Source organism: Salvelinus fontinalis, chromosome 5 (assembly GCF_029448725.1).
Source record: "Salvelinus fontinalis isolate EN_2023a chromosome 5, ASM2944872v1, whole genome shotgun sequence".
Classification (NCBI taxonomy): Eukaryota; Metazoa; Chordata; class Actinopteri; order Salmoniformes; family Salmonidae; genus Salvelinus; species Salvelinus fontinalis.
Genome location: NC_074669.1, coordinates 34395187 through 34413816, shown reverse-complemented (window position 1 = coordinate 34413816; position 18630 = coordinate 34395187). Strand labels below are relative to the sequence as shown.

Below are 18630 nucleotides of genomic sequence, written 5' to 3'. Positions count from 1 at the left end.
AAATGCCTTGGGGGCCAACGTGGAGCGGATGAACAAAAGAGCTTACATGGGGCAAATATTTTAGCCATCATTTTGCCCACATTGTGCTAATGTGAGCATGTTAGCTTAATACAAACATTCCTACATAGGCTATGATTCCCACAAATGTTTCTCTGCTGACACACACTCAAAACACATGACACACACACACACATCCCATTGACTATGCTCAGTGTTTACTATAAACCACACTTGCGTCGCCATGCGGTTGGTAGCATTTCTTGTTTTGTTAAGCCATACTATAGTTCTCCTCAATCACTCTTCATAGACAGACATGGCTAATAGACATATCTGATCTTTCCGCTGAGTCACAACACACGCTACATCTAGAACACCACAGAACTTGTAGAACCAGAACACCAGAGTGTATCGTTACAGTAAATGAGGAAAGTGTAGGGTTGGCAATGAATTTGATTGCCCTCTGGTATTTTGGGAGCATCTGTTCTGATAGAAACATACATGGCTGTATACTCCATTGTTTATCGCTCGTGTACTACAGGCTAAAGTACTGTACAGCAGCAAAGCGAAACAGCTCGGGCCGTTGCCAGTCTACGCCGCCACGGGGCCAATCTCACAGTTGTTATCTTAACCCTATGTATGGCCTTCTCTTCTGGTTCACCCTCCGAGCTATAAAGACACAAAGTCTGGGTGATACAATGTGACACACTTGAATTTGGCCTAGATCGGGAAGAGTCGTATTCCTTATGTTACGTTTACAATGCATAATGTCACCGTGGACGGTAGGACAAAGAGAAAATCCATTCTAGGAATAGTATGTGACCCAGTAGGCTGGAAACGTACAGCGGAACTCTGTATGTTCCTAGACTACAGGTAACTGCCGAAATAAAGGAAACGCCAACAGGAATATTTTACTTTCACCCCTCTTATCTCTTTCTCTCTGATTTATTATCCCTGAGAGCAATTAAGTCTGGGAAGATGGCACGCTTGGTCTCAGGAATTTATTTTTTATTGCTCCGTTTGATGATCTTACATAACTATGCAAGATATTACCTGCAGTCAAATAGTAGATATGGCCCAGTAGTAACTACATGTAACTTCCAAAATAAAGGAAGCCACCAACATAAAGTGTCTTTATGCGCCTTGGCATAGATTCGACAAGAACAGCTTCAATGGGCCTTGGCATAGATTCGACAAGAACAGCTTCAATGGGCCTTGGCATAGATTCGACAAGAACAGCTTCAATGGGCCTTGGCATAGATTCGACAAGTGTCTGGAACTCTATTGGAGGGTTACGGCACCATTTTTCCACGAGAAATTCCATCATTTGGTGTTTTGTTGATGGTGTTGGAAAACGCTGTCTCAGGCGCAGCTCCAGAATCTCCCATAAGTGTTAAATTGGGTTGAGATCTGATGACTGAGACACTCACTCACACACACACACACGCACACACACACACACACACACAACCCTTTAGCTCCCTTGAGACCCCTCTTTCAAAGTCACTGAGATCTCTTCTTCTAGCCATGGTAACCACAATCATGGGCAACTGGGAATTTTATACTTGACCCTAAGCATGACGGGATGTTAATTGCTTAATTATCTCCGGAACCACACCTGTGTGGCTGAAGTATAAAATACTGTATCCCTCCAGCTCCCCATTTGAGAATAGCCTTTTGAGGGCCATAAGCCCTTTGGTCGGGCTTATGGTCGTCTTGCTGCTATTCACACATTTTGCCATGGGGCGGAGGGAAAATCTTAAAATTGTGTAACTTATTTAATGCAATTCTACACATTTTGCAATGACTTATGCCTCACTAATATGGTCAGGGCACGTGCCCTTTGTGCCCGCTCTGTAATTTGCCCATTATTGCTAAATTTAGATAGCTGGCTAGATTAATTTACCAATACAAAGAATTGCATCAGACATGGGCTAATTGACTGACTGTCAGTGACTGACTGAACATTTAGAAACTGCACCTAGTGTATTCTACTATTCTAACTCTCAAAGGTCAGTTGAGACCACAACTGAGTTCCTAAAAAACTGGTCAGGGGGGCCACTTATGTCGCTTATGCCAAGGCCAGCCCTGTAAGTGTTTCCTTTATTTTTGCAGTCAACTGGATATATGGACTATGAACTACAGTAGTACTATAAACTATTACCTGCAGACAGACAATAGCTAGGGGCCAATAGGTCAGTATGACGCATAATCTTTTACCTCTTGACCTACTGTCTTTGTACATTTACATTACATTTACATTTAAGTCATTTAGCAGACGCTCTTATCCAGAGCGACTTACAAATTGGTGCATTCACCTTATGATATCCAGTGGAACAACCACTTTACAATAGTGCATCTAACTCTTTTAAGGGGGGGGGGGGTTAGAAGGATTACTTTATCCTATCCTAGGTATTCCTTAAAGAGGTGGGGTTTCAGGTGTCTCCGGAAGGTGGTGATTGACTCCGCTGACCTGGCGTCGTGAGGGAGTTTGTTCCACCATTGGGGTGCCAGAGCAGCGAACAGTTTTGACTGGGCTGAGCGGGAACTGTACTTCCTCAGAGGTAGGGAGGCGAGCAGGCCAGAGGTGGATGAACGCAGTGCCCTTGTTTGGGTGTAGGGCCTTTGTGTCTTTCAGTTGTCCTCATTGACCTCACAATGTGTAATATCTCTCGGCTATCTCTGGCTTTGATATCTCACTTGGCTCACTCAATTGACCAATTCAAGCAGGGATTGAATTTGAGTAAGACTTAGTATTAATGATAAGTGTGTGTGAACTTGAGCAGAGGCTTCTGTGCTAAGCCATATAACTGACTGGACGAGGCTTTTGCAATAGTGCTTGTTAACTAACCTGAATGAGCCATTTACCCAACTGTAACCTACAGCTTTAGGATCACGTAAAAAAAAAAAAAGTTTCAATTTCCAATTCAGCTAATTCAATTTATCCTTGCATTTCTCTCTTTTGATTGGCCTGACTAGCGGCGGCTCTGCTATCATTTTGCTTGGCCTTGACAGCCAGGTGGACATCTGGCTGTGTTCGATGGAGACCCATACGGTATATCCACTCATTCACATAGCTGTGTTGAATAGTTTTATGAGTAAGAAAACACATATTTCGACTCTGTTTGACTTATTTTCCCGCTGTATCTTTGGCCCGAACCGAGGTAAATGTCGTGTGTAGCTTAGCAGAGTCCACTATAAGCAGACAGAGCAGCACAGTCCAGTAAAGCACACACACACACTTCTTAAGACTGAACTTGGCTTTTTATGTGTAAGTATTAAGGACAGAGTGGGGGAGAGAGAGAGAGAGAGGGAGATGGGGTTGCTGGAAATCCCTAGCTGTGAGGCAGGAGTGGAATGTTAGAACCTCAGGGAGTGACATAAAGAGGAACAGACACAACAGTCCAATCAGACAGGACAGGAAGAGCACAGCATCAAAGCAGCCTGGAGGGGTCTTATTTGAAGATGGTTATCTCCATCCTCTATCTGGGGCTGCAGAGCGGGATTGGTGCTTGGGAGGGGGGGGGGCAAGTAATTACTCCCAGGTTGTGGATATTAAGTGATCCGTCTGTTTGTGTGTCTCTATGGAATTCCATGTGTTTACTACACTGCTCCCATATGCTGCTCTCCACAACAATGCCCTTATGTATTTGATACTTTCTCTGCTCTTGCCTCCACCCCATTATTTTATTGAGACATTCTCGATGATTTGGTTAAACCCATACCCCATATTGTACACTACTAAGTAGACGTGAGTGTGTGTGGGTGTGTGTGTTGCCTGTATTTACGAGTGCCGTTGTGTGATGTGATGGTTGAGTGGTTTGTAAACAGAGTTGGTTACAGAGAGGACTAAGCTGTTTCTGTATCATAGAGACCCGGGCGCACACATACACACACACACACACACACACACACACACACGACTAAGCAGCTGTTTTTCCGTGTCATAGGGGCCGAGGGGTGCAGAGGGTCCACTTGGGGAACCAGGGCCTGAGGGCACCAAGGTAAACACTCTTTTAAACATATTCTCACCCTCCGAAGAATAATATAATGTACGTCCTCATTTAACCTACCTGAAAACCTTGTTCTGTGCACTTTGACTCGATGAAAAGTATCTTATTGCTGCCTCACTGAGATGTCTCTTTCTTTCTATCGCTCTCTCTCCCTCTCGATGTCTCTCCCTCTCTCATTTGCAGGGAGAGCAGGGTGAAGGAGGAAAGAAAGGGGAACCTGGGTTCATTGTGAGTACTCTGAATTATTTTGGGGGTCACCTGTCTGACTTGAAGGAGTGAAGTGTTTACTTTCTGCCACACTTTCTTGTCCCCAGACCTAGCACAGGCCTCAAGAACGTGTCTGATTTTTATTTAACATCAGCAATGTGTACACAACGTGTGTGTTTGTGTGTGTGTGAGTTTGTTCCTGTGTGTCACTGAGCATGTTTCTGCACATGTCTCTGTCCTCATACTGCCTAGAGTGCACATGGAAAAGGCTCCAGAAGACCACTAAAAATAATTGAATCTCAACAGCAAGTCCTTTCTGGTTCACCTGACTAATGACAGACCGGAATGAGGCACGGTTACTTCCTGTCACCCCTGCTCCTGAAATCATTCTACAGAACAGACCCCATTGTTAAAGGAAAAATTCACCCAAAACCACTAATTTCTTTAATTTACAGTGTTAAATAACACTAAAGAACAATAGTTTTTGTTTCATTTTGGCGTTACAATAAGGTTGGTAGCAACATGGAAAATTGTTGTGGAAAAAGTGGTATCCAAAGGATGGTAGCAACATGGAAAATTGTTGTGGAAATCTGTTGCAGCTCAAGACGACCACAAAATCCACAATGCAATGGTCTCTCTATTGGCCGGCTGGTTAGCAAACATTACTACACACAATAATACCAAAGACAATATCAGCATGTAACGTAGCTAGTTAGCTGTAAAATCAACTAAACACTATACATTTAGAAGTCTACAATCTCACTATGTTCAACCTGCAGATTGATGTGCCTCACAGAGTGGAGTCTGACATTCGCAACGGCAGATATACTTTTGAGGAGATGGGGAAACGTTGCCCATGCTACTGTACGTCAATGGGCTACGCGGTGCATTCTGGGCAATTCTGGGACACGCAGCTCTCTCCTTCAAGGAGTAAATGGGAGTCTATTGGGCTCTAGGTCAAAAACATTAGCACGAATTTCGTTAACAATAGGTACAACATTACAAATATTTCCCAAGATAATTAACCATGCAATGCACACTGGAGTAATGAGGCAGACAAATAGGAACAGTGTGCTAGACCCTCCGTTAAATTACACATTTCTCATGGTAGGAATACCGCAAAAATATGATCAATGGCTCATTTGTGTAGGAGCCATTGAAAAAAAAACCTCCCCCGATATATTAAACATATGTTATTCCTACATTTGAATTAAAAGGTTACTTTTGGGATGCTATGAGCTGAGGTTTAAAGTGCCGTTAAGATCTGTGTGGGAGATCGTTAGACTTTAAAGTTTTTATTTGCGGATGGTGCCATTCTTCCGAAGGCTATGTCACGTTGTAGTCAAATAAACAACCTCTTCCCGCTCACAGTGACAAAACCTGAGCTGAAGACCTGCGGCATGCAGGAGGAAAAATAACCCTGCTCTGTATTTTGAATGTAATCACTGATTCTATTTTTTTTGTGGGGGGGTGAAAAACATAAAACACCTACCCCCCTGGCTTTATATTTTCTAGTGTCATTGTCTCCAATTAGGTTGTGGGATTTCATTGAAACACATCCTGTATATTGGGTAGAGCCATTGGCTAAAACGGCAGACCCAAAGGTCGGATGGAGAGTCAGGGGAGGTACTTGGATGAATCTAGATGAGCGTAATGGTTCCTAACACAACGGACCAGTGCACTTGCAACATATTTGACTCACTGATGTCCTACGTCACAGTATTATGACCGCAAAAGGATACATTTCTGTTGAAAGTTGGACAATAAAGCATCTCTTCTAATCTAGCTTTAATATCTTCGGTGGCATTTTCCTTTAACAGAGGACAGTTCAGTTAGGAGCAGTAATGTTAATAGGTGATCTATAGTACATCCACTAAGTTGTGGATATCCTGGACAATGGAAGACATTCATAAGACTTACATAATACAAACAGGTGCATTTAGTCCACTAGGGATGGTACTGGTACACTCATCATGCAATTATTGTCGCTGACCCATCTATTCCATACCTTTTCCTCTTGCAGGGGAAAGCTGGCGGTCCAGGGGAGAGAGGTCTACCAGGGAAACCTGTGAGTACCTTGCATTACATTCACCTATAGTATCTCCGTTTCCTTTGACGGGTTTGATTGAAAGGTTCTATAAGGTAAAGATTGCTATAAGGCAAAGATACCTACCACTGTGTACAACAACACCACAGCTACATGAGACATAATAAAAGTCCTGGCCCTATAAATCATTCCCACTACAGCTTCCTACCTGTAATATAAGCCCTCGTTAAAAGGGTGCACTGAAACAACAAAGTGTGTATAAAAGACCCATTTGATTGATTTAAACAACCGAGAGTCAGAGGGATAAATTGAAGGGTGTGCGCGTGTTTCTGCGTGTGCATGTGGGCGCTTTCGTGTGTGTGCGTGCGGGCACATGTTAACAGACTGTTCCATAGTGCCTAGCCCTTGAGGTCTGTCTGGCTGGGGTGTGCTTCTACTCTCATGTGTCCCTGGCAGCGGTAAACGGAGACTGAGATGTTTTAATGTAGAAACGGTCTTTGCAACGAGGGGAAAGATCTGGGTTTGTACTTAGTTAATGATGGATTGCAGAGTTGCAATATAATCGCTGAACTATATAGCAGTTCCCTACTGAAGGGAAATTAATTAAAGAAACACGCATACCAAAGTACTTCGTATTAACAGTGAGCTGCACATAAATGTTGGTGTTGGCTGCTGTCAGCCCAGTACACACACATTTCTCTCTGTGTCTTTCTTTATCTCTGTGTGGCCAGAGGTGATGATTCTCAATGTTGTGCTCCCGAGTGGCGCAGCAGTCTAAGGCACTGCATCTCAGTGCTTGAGGCGTCACTACAGACACCCTGGTTGGAATCCAAGCTGTACCACAAACCGGCCGTGATTGGGAGTCCCATAGGGCGGCACACAATTGGCCCAGCGTCGTCCGGGTTTGGCCGTTGTAGGCCGTCATTGTAAAGAAGAATTTTGTTCTTAACTGACTTGCCTGGTTAAATAAAGAATGCATCAAGTAATAATGCCGAATAGAACCTGCTGCATGCTCAATGAATCTTGGATCCATTCACAGATGCTTAGCCGGTTCATTTAGTTTGATAAATGACCTCTTTTCCGGCTCTCTTAAGTCACGCCTCGGTGTACGACTTGACAAGCGATGTTTGTAATTGTTTTTAACTGACGTGCCGCTGCGCGCGCACACGCACCTGCAGCGACCTGTCCTGCTCAGTGTCTAAATGCCATCATTTGTATAAAGCGAGGTCTATGAACACAGATCAGTTTGTGTGTCAGGGGGAATGTGTGTAGTTACCGTGGGTGTTAAAACAGGTCATTTTTCCTGAGCAGTAAAACACACAATAATGCAACTGTAAATCCCCACTGTTATGTCACGGTGAGCCCACGAAGTCCCTATCCCCATGAACCATCGCGAATGTACATTGATGTACGGAAGAGTGGGGTTTTAGATTGGGGCGCGGGTTCCGTTGAGCAGAGTTTGATGCTCTTACAACTCTAATCCTCAATATTAAAGTCTTTAAAACTACATGGAAAGATTTTCCATCCAACAGTATGTTTTCACCAGTATCTAACAGTATGTCTACTGCCGTCAGGAAACGACTAAAGTAAACATAGATCTGACAGGCAGGGTAGAGGAGCTCTATATTCTCCCCAGTGACCTCTAGAGCCACAGTGCCATCTTGTGTTCAGTGTTGCAAAATACATATTTGAGGGACAGTGAGACTGCAAGTGTGGTACTGTACTGAAGTCTTCTGCTCTGTCATACAGTATATATCTCTCTATCAATCTTCACTAAAACTAAGCTGCGGTTGAATAAAACATTTATGAATTAGATGACTGCATGCACTTTATGATAGTGACATTGACGAATGGCTTCCTTAACCTCCACCATGCTTAGGTCAACAGGCTGGATGTTCTTTTCCATCCTCTCTGACACATTTTAGGAACATTTGTGCAAACAAAGCTTTGATTTACAGTTTTAATTAAATATATTCCCGTCTTATGTTGACTCTTGTGATTTACAATGTTTTCAGCACTCTCTCTCTCTCAGGGCCTTTGTAAGAGTTCTGAAAATGACCATTCCCATTTATTTTCTTTTTTTTAATCTCTTTGTTTTGTGCTGTTGTACAGACATATTTAATTTGGTTATTATGTTATTTGGGGATTTTAAGTGTAATGCTTTACACGTAAATAGTAGAACACATAGAGGTCCCTTACTGGCACCTCATGTGAAAGAGTTACAGTACTGCAGAGCTAGTTATGTCATAGCCCCAACTTTAACATCCTGACTTTGCACTTCTATACTAAGTGTAAGTGGAATTTGTAACTGTTATTCTGAATGATGTAGAATTTATTTCAGGGACAAAGGAATATGACACCGACGCTGAGATGGCTGAGCTCTGTATATTTTGTCCCTAACATTGTGTAACTTTGTAACCACAATGGCCAAGCGATGTGTGTAGAGTATCAAACTGACCATAGATGATTCCAGCGACATAATATTTCAAGACAGGTGTAATACCTTTGAAAGACTTTATACCATTGGCACACCACTGAAAGCCACAGTCAATAGCTTCTTTCCCCAGTTGTAACAGAAACTGTTCCCCAGTGTTTGTGTTCAGGATGCTATGGATCAGGTTCAAGAGTCAAGTTTATTGGCTCGTCCCTTCCCAACTTCTCAACGGGGACTTCTCCATTCCTGGAATATTATAATTCCCCCCCCTTTTTTATCTGCATGATTTACTGGTTTGTATTTACATTTAAGTCATTTACATTTACATTTTTAAGTCATTTAGCAGACCCTCTTATCCAGAGCGACTTACAAGTACATACATTCATACTTTTTTTGTACTGGCCCCCCGTGGGAATCGAACCCACAACCCTGGCGTTGCAAGCGCCATGCTCTACCAACTGAGCTACACGGGATGTATGTTTGCTTCTCTAGTCTGATCAGATCCATCGATAGTCCCTCTGGTAGGCTCTGTATCTGGTTCCTCCTGTAGTGGAACTATATGTTGGTGACCTCTGACCTGTCTCTCTCAGGGGAAAGCTGGGATCCCTGGCAGCACTGGAGAGAGGGGAGCATATGGTGAACCAGTGAGTATCAATCAATCAAACAGTTGTCACAGTGCTTTACAGTGACCCTGCCTAGACCCCTAAACACATTGGCTGCTTGCACACTAGAAGGAATAAACCTGACCTCCCTTACAACCTGATGAGGGAAAAATCTGTGACACACTGTGGCTGTGATTGTTCTGTGCGAAAAAGAATGTCTGACTATCACTGTAAAGTGGACATTCATTAGTAAAACCATTAAGCCTCTCTTTCTCCTGAGGCATATCCTGTCAGGGTAAAACATGTCAGGCCGTCGCTCAAAATGTTTTGTTTTTTCACCCAGTCTAAACATTTAATCAGCTCTGGTATTACTCAACCCCCCCGTTAATCAGTTGTTCCAGGGCTCTGTAAAACACAATCAGGGAGGAGCGGGGTGATTTTCATGTGGCTGATGGGATGTGTGTGTGACTCATTTTTCCAGCCTTTGATACTGACTATGCACGCGCTCACACACACACATTAGACACACACACACACACACAAAGGGAAGGAAACACATGCGTGCACGCACAACGACACACACATACACACACTTTACCCTCATATTAGCCCTCTCAAGAATAAGTCCCCAAATTCTCATATTTCATGGAAAACAGTGGAGAACCCCTCAAGAACATCAAGAATGTCAAACAGTAAAATATTTTACTAAGTTATTTCAATAACCCTCATATCCATGGTTAATGTGATGTTCAGTTTATTTGAGTAAGTTATTTCAATAACCCACAAATCCGTGGTTTACGTTATGTTCAGTTTTTGCCTTGCACTCAATCAAGCCATGATCCGCCACATCACATGACATCACAGTAACCCCTGAGACCACTGATTGGCTGACTCTCTCCTCTAGGGGCCCAAAGGACCCACGGGGGACGCAGGACCTGATGGAGAGCAAGGACCTGAGGTAACTGTTGTTTAATTTGAAGACTGGTTCGCTGTGAATTTCACTATACATCTTGACACACTCGCTGACTCTTTCTCACACACACACACTTTTTGTCTTACTCCTCTTCTCTTTTCCACACAGGGCGCTCCTGGCGGAGAGGGAGAACCGGGTCCAGTTGGAGAACCTGGGATAAAGGTCAGTGTTCTGGAGAACTACTGATTGTGGTTTTAAACCTCACAAAACAAAATGACAGCCAGACACATCCAAGGCCCATCAGTCTTACTACAGCTCAGACTACAGCTTCTTAGATGTTACGTCTCTTATTTAGGGGAGTTTGAGCAATTCTTGACCTTTTCTGATTGACATTTTGGTGTACAAAGCGTTCTGTGAATATCGCAGGGTCAAGTGCCTTATAGTGCCAGAAAGCCCCATCTGTCTGCCTTCCGCTACCACTCTGTCAGCGGATCTGACTGAAGTGTCAGGTTTCACATACCATATTTGATTAAGGAGTGATGTGTCACATTTTTTTGGCTTAACCAGACAAATAATCAATTTACTCTCCCTCTGAGCGACGGAGCCCAGCCTAGGAGACGGCATATTAAAGGGGACCGTCTAGCAATTTCAGCAACCGCGTAGTGACCGGAAGTTCGGCTCTTTTTACTGAATCTGATCTTTTCAACTCGTTCAGTCAAAAGAACATATCTTTCGTTAATTTGAGTCAGTAATGCCCAGAGTACGCAGGACCCCCTACCAGCGAACGATGAACTAAAAACTCGAAACAATCACAATACTGCCATCTTGTTCACCATAGGGGGCTTATTGGAGCGGTCATTTGTAACTGAGGCTTATAAAAGTCTGCTTCAAACAATGTACATTCGTGATTGCTAGGCATACAAATAGAATCATTTATTGATACCTTTAAAACGAGGTCTAGTTGCAACCACAACCGGACTAGATTGTGAATGACTCTTGGCGGAATGCAATTGCTTGACTGCCGCCAGGTCAGGGAGATTATTTAGCACCGTATCGTTTGCGAGCTGCACCACCACCCTCTGTAAGGACCGACACTGGAGTAGAGAAGCAGGTACGGGGAGTCAAATATTTAATTGGAACAGACATGGAACAAGACAGGAACAGCGTCAGCACACGGGTATACAAGGACATATGACAATCAATGCTGAAGGGGAAACAGATATAAGGGAGGTAATGACAGAGGTGATTGAGTCCAATAATTGCTGATGCGGGGGAAGACGGGTGTGCGTAATGATGGTGGCGGGAGTGCGTAATGCTGGGGAGCCTGCTGGGGGCAGAGCGGGAGCAGGCGTGACACCCTCAAGCGATTTTGTTTTCTCGAGTTCAAGTGTTGAGCAGAGGAAGGCTGTGTGAAGGGCTGTAGGAAGTCAGGCGCAGGAGAGCAGATAGTTAGTAGCAAAACTGAGCCTTTTATTTGGTGACCCAAAAGCCCACGGCACAAACTAACACGAAGTACAAATAAGGGTTTAACATAACCCAGCGTAACCAGCCTAACGTGCGCATACATGAACAGATAAACAATCACTCACAAACAAACATGGGGTAACAGCGGGTTAAATAATGAACAGGTAATTGGGGAATTGAAACCAGGTGTGTAAGACAAAGACAAAACAAATGGAAAATGAAAAGTGGATCGGCGATGACTAGAAAGACGGTGACGTCGACCGCCGAACGCCGCCCGAACAAGGAGAGGGACCGACTTCGGGGGAAGTCGTGACAGTCCATAACATTCAATAATCAATTAATTGCATTCATTCTTGCACCATGTGATCAATTATCCATTACCCTAAACATGTGTTTTTCTGCTTGCAGCATGATCTTTTTTTCTCCATGCGTATATGATAGACAGTTGGTGGTCGGAGCACGTCTCCAGAGCCACATTGCGGCCAGCAGGTCAAACAAGTGACTAAAATGAACGAGTCACTAGGAAAAACGAATCGTGACTCTCGAGTCAGTAAAAAGAGTTGTTAAAAATAATGAATCATTTGCGAACTGTACATTACTACCATCATGGTGTCATCTCACTGTGATATTCTCGGACTGATTTAGAGTTCTCAACATGACAAAATACTCAATACATTTGTAGAATTGAAACACGTTCTCTGGGTCACAGAGGGATGAAATGACGTTGTGTGTACAGCTGAAGTTGTAACGAGTCTGCAGACATTCAAATGGTGTGTCTGTGTTGCTCAGAGGAGGCTTGGCAGAAAGTGCTATGTCGTCAGTTATATGAAACGGGCCCAAAATTGTACTATCACTAAATCAAATCATATTTATTTTACAGTCATAAGAAAGGTGAAATCTTATATTAATTCATTTATAATTTGATTGTTACTACATTTAGAAAGCCTTTCGGTCATTTGTTCTATTTTAATATTTTCCTAATATTTGTACTATGTACTTGAGCTTGTGTCCTCAAAAGTAAGTACACCTCAGCAATGTATAACAATTTTTAACAGAAAGGTGAGTTCCAGAGCTTTCTCGAACTATGCAGCATTACTAGTTAATGGTTATGGCCATTTCATAAAAAATTACTTTTGGGTATGTCTATTTAGGCAGAAATCTACATTTTGCCATAACATCTAGTTTACCGCCTAGCCTACTCCCCCATTGAACTTGTCTGGTAGATGTACCTCAACACGATTAAAGTTGCCTTCGGAAAGAGGGCGATATGTCAATTTTAAGCTGTGAGCGACCCCAGGTCCTATTAGTAGGCTACCCACAATTCTCAGGGAGGCTTATGGCTTCTGTTCTGTGAACTCCTGATCACCCCTGTGTGGCTGTTAGTGTCCCTCTGAGAGGTAGGTGACCTCCTAAGCACTTGAAAAAAGGTTGTCAACACTCGCAAGTAAAGTACTTAAAATGTCAGTAATACTTTATTTTCAAGTCGGTTTACTCTTGGGCTACAGCACCTAAAGACTCAAATACATAACTTAGAGTTTAGCTTGTCTCATCGTCTTATTTTTGTATATACTCCTGAGCACCTCTGTTGTTGTGTCCCTGCAGGGCGATGTGGGGCCGTTTGGAGGAGAGGGGGAACAAGGACAGCAGGGAATGAGAGTGAGTCCTGAGTCCTTCAAAATACCTTTTAATCTCAGTCTATCATTCTAATCCTGCTCTGCTTGTGTTTGGGAGAATCCGATATGCCAGTATATTTACTCTGCCCTCACTTGATGGAGGGATGTAATCCTTGGGCCGGAGATGGCCGGAGAAGGCCAGGGCAGCGTTGCGACTGATTTTGTTTTTGTCTTTTGGACTGTATCAATAACCTTTAGGGATGTCGGAGGAGCCTGTCTCTCTCTCTCTCTTTCTCTCTCTCTCTTTGGGCAAGAGGAAAGCCCCACGGAGACTTAGAAAATCCCTGTAGAGAAAGAGAGGGTCCTTTGTGTCCAAGCTTACACTCAGAGATCCAGTTTATGATTATTCAAATAAATCACACTGTTTTTATTGTACATTCTTATTGACACTAATAACTAAATTCTCTAGACATTTTGGATTATTGGTGTACGCAATAGAGAAAACAGCAAGCATTCTTCCGTTAACCCCAATGGCTTACACGTACCGGAAGGAAAATATAATTGTCATCAGTCAGGCTCTTTCCAATCTACAAGAACACACGTGTTACACATGTTCCATGCCCTGTGGGTCTGAGTGTACATATATATGAGTCATCTATACGTACTTGTATCAACATGCGTTGCTATGGTTTTGGTAATGTGTGATTCTTTGTTTATAGAGTCTTCCTGGTCCTGCTGGTGAGGACGGGCCCCTGGGAAAAGATGGTCCAAAGGTAAACATACTGAATGTTTAGCCAAATTAGGGTGTTCTATTACACATTTGACCTCCGCTGTGTAATATTTTGCTGAATGCTATCATTTGCTGTCCCTATCTTTGCCTCAGGGAGAGCCAGGTGACCGTGGGTCAATGGGCGAGGCAGGGGACAGGGGGATAGAGGGAGACCCTGGGCTTCCTGGGGCCACCGGACTGGCTGGAAAATGTGGTTTCCCTGTAAGTGTTTCTAAACAAACACAAATTACAACAATAGAGCCAAACGCGATGATGCCTATGGGTCCCAGTAGGGGGCAGTCTTCACTTTAACAAAGCCTTGTAGTCCCTGGGGCATTCAAGGTGGTGTGGGCACACTGCAACAAAGGTCAGTAGTCTAGACAAGTCTATAGATTGTTTCTAATGGGTTTGACTCTCTACCAGGGACCAGAGGGGAAACAGGGTCCCCCGGGGAACCGTGGTCGGCATGGCAAGAAGGTAACCATTCAGATGTTTTACTAGCGTGTGTTGGTACAGTGCCTTCAGAAGGTATTCATACTCCTTGACTTATTCCACATTTTGTTGTGTTACAGCCTGAATTCACAATGGATTAAATGGATCATTTGTTTTCAACCATCTATGCACAATACCCCTATAATGGCAAAGTGGAAACATGTTTTTAGAAATGTTTCCAAATGTATTGAAAATGAAATACAGAAATAGCTCATTTACATAAGTATTCACACCCCAGAGTCAATACTTTGTAGAAGCACCTTTGGCAGCGATTACAGTCTTTCTGGGTCTCTGAGAGCTTTCCACACCTGGACCTTGCAACATTTGCCCATTATTATTTTCTAGATTCTTCAAGCACTGTCAAATTTGTTGTTGATCCTTGCTAAAAAAACAACATTTCAGGTCTTGCCATATATTTTCAAGTAGATTTAAGTCAAAACTTTAATTAGGCCACTCAGGAACATTCACTGTCTTCGTGGAAAGCAACGCCAGTGTAGATTTGGTACACTTTCAGCAGGTATTGTCCTGCTGAAAGGGGAATTCATTTATCCTGATAAACTCCCCAGTCCTTGACAATTTCAAGCATAACCATAACATTATGCAGCCACCACTATGCTTGAAAATATGGAGAGTAGTACTCAGTGATGTATTGGATTTACCCCAAACATAACACAACACTGTATTCAGGACAAAAAGTGAATTTGCTTTGCCATATGTTTTGCAGCATTTCTTTAGTGCCTTGTTGCAAACAGGATCCATGTTTTGGAATACTTGTATTTCCTTTCACTCTGTCATTTAGGTTAGTATTGTGGAGTAAGTACAATGTTGTTGATCCATCATCATCATTTTCTCCTATCACAGCCATTAAACTCTGTAACTGTTTTAAAGTCACCATTGGCCTCATGGTGAAATCACTGAGCGGTTTCCTCCCTCTCCAGCAACCGAGTTAGGAAGGATGCCTGTATCTTTGTTGAACATTGGATGTATTGATATACCATCTAAAGTGTAATTAATAACTTCGCCATGCTCAAATGGATATTTAATGTCTACTTTTTTCATTTTTACCCATCTGCCAAAAGGTAGATTTTTATTTTATTTTTATTTATTTAAAAAAATACAATAATAATTTAATCCCCTTTTCTGCCCAATTTTCGTGGTATCCAATCGCTAGTAATTAATATCTTGTCTCATCGCTACAACTCCCGTACGGGCTCGGGAGAGACGAAGGTCGAAAGCCATGCGTCCTCCGAGGCACAACCCAACCAAGCCGCACTGCTTCTTTAACACAGCGCGCCTCCAACCCGGAAGCCAGCTGCACCAATGTGTCGGAGGAAACACCGTGCACCTGGCCCCCTTGGTTAGCGCGCACTGCGCCCAGCCCGCCACAGGAGTCGCTGGAGCGCGATGAGACAAGGAAAGGCCAAACCCTCCCTAACCCGGACGACGCTAGCCCAATTGTGTGTCGCCCCACGGACCTCCCGGTCGCGGCCGGCTGCGACAGAGCCTGGGGGCGAACCCAGAGACTCTGGTGGCGCAGTTAGCACTGCGATGCAATAGGTAGATTTTTGAGGCATTGGAAAACCTTCATGGTCTTTGTAGTTGAATCTGTGTTTCAAACTCACTGCTCGACGAAGGGACTTTACAGATAAGTGTATTTGTGAGCTACAGCGATGAGGTGGACTTTCAAAATATGGTAAACAATATTATTGCAAACAGAGTGAGTCCGTGCAACTTATTATGTGACTTGTTAAGCACATTTTTACTCCTGAACTTATTTAGACTTGCCATAACAAGACATTTCAGCTTTTCATGTTTAATTCATTTGTAAACATTTCAAAAAACATAATTCCACTTTGTCATTATGGGGTATTGTGTGTAGATCAGTGACACAAATCTAAATGTAATCCATTTTAAATTGCAGTCTGTAACACAACAAAATGTGGAAAAAGTCAAGGTGTGTGAATACTTTCTGAATGCTCTGCACATCACTTGGATCCTCATCAAAGATAAATCAGTGTCCATGCTGCACACACACACACACACACACACACACACACACACACACACACACACACACACACGCACACACACACCTTTGTTGTTGTTTTGTGTTCAGGGAGAGGCAGGCAAACCAGGTCATATCGGTGAGACAGGGGACATCGGGGACATCGGCCAGAAAGGGGGCACAGGACTGAAAGGCGCCAGAGGAACCAGAGGCCCTGCAGTCAGTACCCACTTTCCTTTTATCCCAGTATAGTCTGTGACCTAACTTCCTGTGTGGGAACCTGACAATTCTCTTTAAATCTGTTTGACAAAGTGTCCCTCATTAGAACTGAAGGGCGTAAATCAGTAAGGTTTTCTTTTTTTTAGGTCTTCCAGTTTTATGTACAGTAAAGAGCGAATGATCCAAAAGTAAGCTCATACTGATAGTCACTGAAGGATCAATGCTTTGTAATTAAAAAATGATCTGGCCAAGAGAACAGCATCCATGAAGCTATAGACTCAACAAGAAACACTTGAAATGGGACTGTTTTAGTGTCCTTGTTGATTGCGATGGGGTAACACACTCAGCATCCTACCACCCAGTAGAAATGGTTATTGGTTATTGACACTCACAAACACGAACACTCACAATTGACTTATTACATTATATTGAACAAAAATATAAACGCAACATGTAAAGTGTTGGTCCAATGTTTCATGAGCTGAAATAAAATATCTCAGAAATTTTCCATATGCACAAGAAGCTTATTTATCTAAAATGTTGTGTTTACATCCCTGTTAGTGAGCATTTCCCCTTTGCCAAGATAATCCATCCACCTGACAGATGTGGCATATCAAGAAGATGATTAAATAGCATGATTATTACACAGATGCACCTTGTGCTGGTGAAAATAAAAGGCCACTAAAATGTGCAGTTTTGTCACACAACATTATGCCACAGATGTCTCAAGTTTTGAAGGAGCGTCCAATTACCATTCTGACTGCAGGAATGTCTAGCAGAGCTGTTGCCAGAGAATTTAATGTTAATTTCACTAACATATGCTGCCTCCAATGTTGTTTTAGAGAATTTGGCAGTATGTTCAACCAGCCTCACAACCGCAGACCACATGTAACCACACCAACCCAGGACCTCCACATCCGGCTTCTTCACCTGCAGGGAACGTCTGAGACTAGCCACCCGGACAGCTGATTCAACTGTGGGGTTGCACAACCAAAGAATTTCTGCACAAACTGTCAGAAACCATCTCAGGGAAGCTCATCTCAGTGCTCATCGTTCTCACCAGGGTCTTGACCTGACTGCAGTTCGGCGTAGCAATCAACTTCTGTGGGCAAATGCTCACCTTCAATGGCCACTGGCACGCTGGAGAAGTGTGCTCTTCACAGATGAATGCTGGCTTCAACTGTACCGGGCAGATGAAAGACACAGTGTATGGCGTCGTGTGGGCGAGCGTTTTGCTAATGTCAACATTGTGAACATGGTGGCGGTGGGGTTATGGTATGGGGAAGTACGAAACTTCGCACATCCATTGAAGAGGAGAGGGACAACATTCCACAGGCCACAATCAAAAGCCTGAAGGAGATTTGTTGAGCGGCATTAGGGAAATGGTGGTCACACCAGATACTGACTGGTTTTCTGATCCAAGTCCCTACCTTTTTTTAAAGTATCTGTGACCAACAGATGCATATCTGTATTCCCAGTCATGTGAAATCCCTATATTAGGGCCTAATGAATGTCTTTCTACTGACTGATGTCCTTATATAGTGTGACTGAGTAAAATATTTTAATTGTTGCATGTTGCGTTTATATTTTTGTTCAGTGTAATCCCCAACTCATTGGCAGGTCTGTGATATTCCATTAATAAGACTAATGACTAATTTCCCTGAGTGTCTCCGGGAGAATAACCAACTGTAAATAACCAACTGTAAAAACATCTGAAACAGTAAAAGCAGAAAGCAGCTCTGAGTAACCTAAACATTACGTTGTTCAAACCTGGCCAAGCCTCGGTCGGCTCAGTAGCTCAAAACTAATGCAACGTGATCTGAGTCTTTTCCTGTGTAATTCCATTATAAGCCCT

At 43.2% G+C, this 18630-nt stretch overlaps 1 protein-coding gene across 1 annotated transcript in view; it reads left to right on the top strand.

Moving 5' to 3' along the window:
• LOC129855511 (collagen alpha-1(XXIV) chain-like) overlaps window positions 1–18630 on the top strand; it is a 245152-nt gene that overhangs the window by 179000 nt on the left and 47522 nt on the right. Inside the window, exons 29-39 of the mRNA XM_055923240.1 lie at window positions 3948–4001; window positions 4194–4238; window positions 6241–6285; window positions 9289–9342; window positions 10205–10258; window positions 10382–10435; window positions 13280–13333; window positions 14010–14063; window positions 14174–14281; window positions 14483–14536; window positions 16668–16775. Coding sequence (XP_055779215.1) covers window positions 3948–4001; window positions 4194–4238; window positions 6241–6285; window positions 9289–9342; window positions 10205–10258; window positions 10382–10435; window positions 13280–13333; window positions 14010–14063; window positions 14174–14281; window positions 14483–14536; window positions 16668–16775 — 684 coding nt within the window. The remainder of the gene's footprint in view (window positions 1–3947; window positions 4002–4193; window positions 4239–6240; window positions 6286–9288; window positions 9343–10204; window positions 10259–10381; window positions 10436–13279; window positions 13334–14009; window positions 14064–14173; window positions 14282–14482; window positions 14537–16667; window positions 16776–18630) is intronic.